We start from the raw sequence: 3,624 nt of genomic DNA, 5'->3' as shown, positions 1-3,624 counted from the left end.
CACGAGAGAAGGCTCAAATTCCTTATTACCAAAAATATGAAATCAAGTTTTGTTGAAGTAAAACATAACATTGGTTTCATGTTTATAAAGTTATCTAAAATGATAATAGCATTAATTATGTATAACTAAAGGAATGAACAAAATTATTGGTAAAGAATAATTTTGATATCTAAGGCTTTAATGACACGTGCATGCGTGCATCTACAAATCGTTCAGAAGGTTTTAATGACAGAATAATTGTTGTGAGCTTCATTGATTATTTTTCTTAAGATTTTGTTTCATGAATGTCAACTTAAATTTGTTTTTTTTTTCTAATTTCTCATCACTTCTTTCTCCTCGTGATCTCTATAATTCTTTCCAATTATCTTTTACTTTATGGTAATTATTTGCAATTTATAGAATGTTTCACTTTTCATTGAAAATTTTGTTCGAAAAAACTTCCTACTACTATGGGAGGAATAAGAAGAAAAAAAAGCAAAAAAATTAAAATCAACAAAATTGGAAACACAAAAATTAACATGGAAAAATACAAATTAATTCTCACTCCTGATCCTGATTGCAAGAGTACTCTCTCAAAGGTTTTGTACCACACACCTTTTAACCTCACTCTTACACTAGAGAATAAAAAAGGGATTTTAATTAGAGTTAACACATCTAAACTTAAAATGTTTCTAAGTGAAACAACTTGAAACCAAAAGACATACACTTCTTTTATAGTGCTCGAAGCCTAGACTTCATTGTCATTATGGGATAAGTGAACTTCTACTATTTGGCCAAAATTCAACCAAATTATATGTCATATGTGTATAGTTTAACATTAAGATCTCCCTATCTCTTCTCAAAAGACTATAGATTCAAATTTCCACTCCTATACCATGAAAATAACAAGGTATTTAAGTGGGTTTTATTAGGTTTTTGGTGAATTTAAAAGCCCAATAACATTCTGGTAATTATGAGCAGTGATATTTTTGTAATTATATCTATCTTCTCCAAAATTAGGGCCAAATTGGTGTGACTCATTTTGCTGAAGAGAAACAGGGCCGCCTAGGAGAAGCCGTCTGAACTGAATGGAAACGGAGCCGCCTGAGAGAGCTGAAGCGGACTGAGAGAGAAAAGCCAAATGCGCGGTCGACTTGAAATGAATCGCTGCGGCCATCCAAGAGTTCCGTAGCCACCTGGAGGAAAGGTGACTTCAGGCAGTAGCCGTCTGAAGGCAGAGATCCGTGGCGTGAACGTGGATGTCGCGGTTCGCTCTGAGAAGTTCGCCGATCTGAGCAGGCGACGGTTCTGTTTCGCTGCGGAGGTTGTGTCTGGCAGCGGTGAGACAGACGCGCGAGTTTGTGCGTGGTTCAGATTGTTCTCTATGGCAGAGACGACATCTAGTGCAGATCTCTCGGTATCCGTGGATATTAAATTACAGATTAGCGAATTGTTGATTATCTGTAATTTGTAAATTTATTATTGTTCATTAATAAAATTAATTCAAGCTGGTTTACAAGGTGGATGTAGACCAAATTGGTCGAACCACTATTCTTTATTGCTTGCCTTCTGTTTGACCATCTAAATTAGGTTAAAAAACTTTCACATATACCCATATTCTAGAATAAATAAGACTTTATTGAGAAAAAACAAGAAAATCAATACTTTTTATCACCCAATTTAATTTCAAATATAATGGAAAAAGTATCATTTTAATATTATTTAATTGATACACAAGGGTAAAAAGTAGTCAACAAAAACGAATGTAAAGAAAAAGAGGAAAAGAAGAAGATAGATTTTGCCAATTAATTTTGATCTTAATCTAAAATTTAAAGGGAAAAAAAAAAAGAGACAATATCTGAAGAATCTTTGACTCAAATACATCAGATTTCTATTTGTTTATAACTAACATTTGTAATGGTCAGCTAGTATTATGAAACCTGGATCTCCGTTTTCCTACTTAAGTAAGTGATTAAGGGGTTAATTAGGAGAAAGTTAAATCCTATGTTATGTAAATAATCTAATAATTTTATAATTGTCATAATAACTGTAATAATTGTCACCTTCTGTGGATCAACAATTAGTAAGAGTGAATGTAAACTATAATGGTTCGGTATTATAGTTATGATAACCATATTTGATCCTGGAGTACAAGTAAAGAGGACCCTAAAAGGATAAAAAGAAGAGAAAACCTTGAAGACTTAAATCCTGAATGTAAAGAAATGATTGAAGAACTGAGGAAAATATAGAAAATTATTTGGGAAAATTCGTGTGGAAGTTACATGGAGATAAACCATATTCACAGTAGCTAACGAGATTGGAAAGAATGAGAGTGGAGAGAGCGACACCAGCGAAAGTGGAGACAGCGAGAGACTAAGAGAGAGCGAAATTGGAGAGAAAGGGTGGAGAGAAAGAAGGAGAGAGCGACGCTGGCGAGATTGAAAAGAGCGATGCTAGCGAGATTGGAGAGAGCGAGATCCTTAGTGAGAAACCTGGAGAGAGTGACACTGCCGAGATCCAAGCTAGCGAGAAGGCTGGAAAGAGCGAGATCCTTAACGAGAAACATGGAGAGAGCGATACTACTGAGAGCCAAATGAGTGAGAAAGCTGGAGAGAGCGAGATTGTGAGCGAGAAAGTGGGAGAGAGTGAGAGTGGAAAGAGCGAGGTCAGCGAGAAAATGGGAGAGAGCGAGAGCAGCCTGAACGCCTCATTCGAACGTCACGCCACGTGATCGAAGGAAACCGCCTGTGCATCGAATAACCAGGCATTTATGCGTTGAATTTGGCCACGATTTTATAGATTATGCATTGAAAACCCTAAATTGAATACAAACAAAGATTGAAGACGTAAGGGCAAACATCAATTAAAATTTAGGTGTCCGATTAAGAGAAATTCTTAAACCCTAAGAAACTGTGTTGGATGCGTTTGGGAAGAACACATTGAACCAAAGTGAAGTCAGCTTAAGTTGATAAAAAGAGGATTAAACATTTGACCATGTAGCCAAGTAGGTGGTATGAACACCATAGGAGGTTTGGACGACTATAAATAGAGTCTTTGGGATTTTATTTTCAAATCACAAATCATAAAATTCGTAAAAAGAGGGGGAGAGTAGAGTGCATTGGACAATGAGGGTGGAGGATAATGCAAAAATTTGAGACGAGAAGTCTCCCAATCTACTCGAGCGTTTGATGTAATTCCAAAGCCATCTGAAAGATAAGAGAGTCTAGTTTTCATGGTGAGGCTACCGGAGAAAAAGCTCTAAGGAATTAGGCTAGAGAATGAGAAAAAAATAGAGGGGTCGAGCTATCGGGTAAGCTGGGCCAGTCTTGATATTTGGATGATTCCGGCTAAACCATGAAGAGTTATGAGCTAAGATTTTATGGTAAGTTTCTTGATACATTTTAGAATATTTTATAGAAGAAAGTATCTCAAAATAAGGTTTAGAACTATGAGTAATCTAAGTTGTAAGTTAGATCTAGATTCTAGGGGTAAAAAGGGAGCCCGAGGTAGAAAAGGGAACTATTAAAAAGGCTCCTAAGTAATTAAGGTAAGTGTTATAGCTTTGATCATTAACACATAGTCTGAGTGTTATAGCTTTGATCATTAACACATAGTGTGAGTGTTATAACTTTGATAATTAACACA

At 35.8% G+C, this 3,624-nt stretch overlaps 1 protein-coding gene across 1 annotated transcript in view; it reads left to right on the top strand.

The window, feature by feature from the left end:
• LOC120071617 (calmodulin-binding protein 60 B-like) overlaps nucleotides 1-1,515 on the top strand; it is a 5,005-nt gene extending 3,490 nt beyond the window's left edge. The window contains exon 6 of the mRNA XM_039023966.1: nucleotides 1,000-1,515. Within this exon, the coding sequence (XP_038879894.1) occupies nucleotides 1,000-1,062 (63 nt within the window). The 3' untranslated portion in view covers nucleotides 1,063-1,515. The remainder of the gene's footprint in view (nucleotides 1-999) is intronic.
• The last annotated feature ends 2,109 nt before the right edge of the window (nucleotides 1,516-3,624 follow it).

The sequence above is a fragment of the Benincasa hispida genome, chromosome 2, assembly GCF_009727055.1.
Source record: "Benincasa hispida cultivar B227 chromosome 2, ASM972705v1, whole genome shotgun sequence".
Classification (NCBI taxonomy): Eukaryota; Viridiplantae; Streptophyta; class Magnoliopsida; order Cucurbitales; family Cucurbitaceae; genus Benincasa; species Benincasa hispida.
Note: the sequence above shows the minus strand (reverse complement) of the source record. Positions and strands in the feature narration are given on the sequence as shown.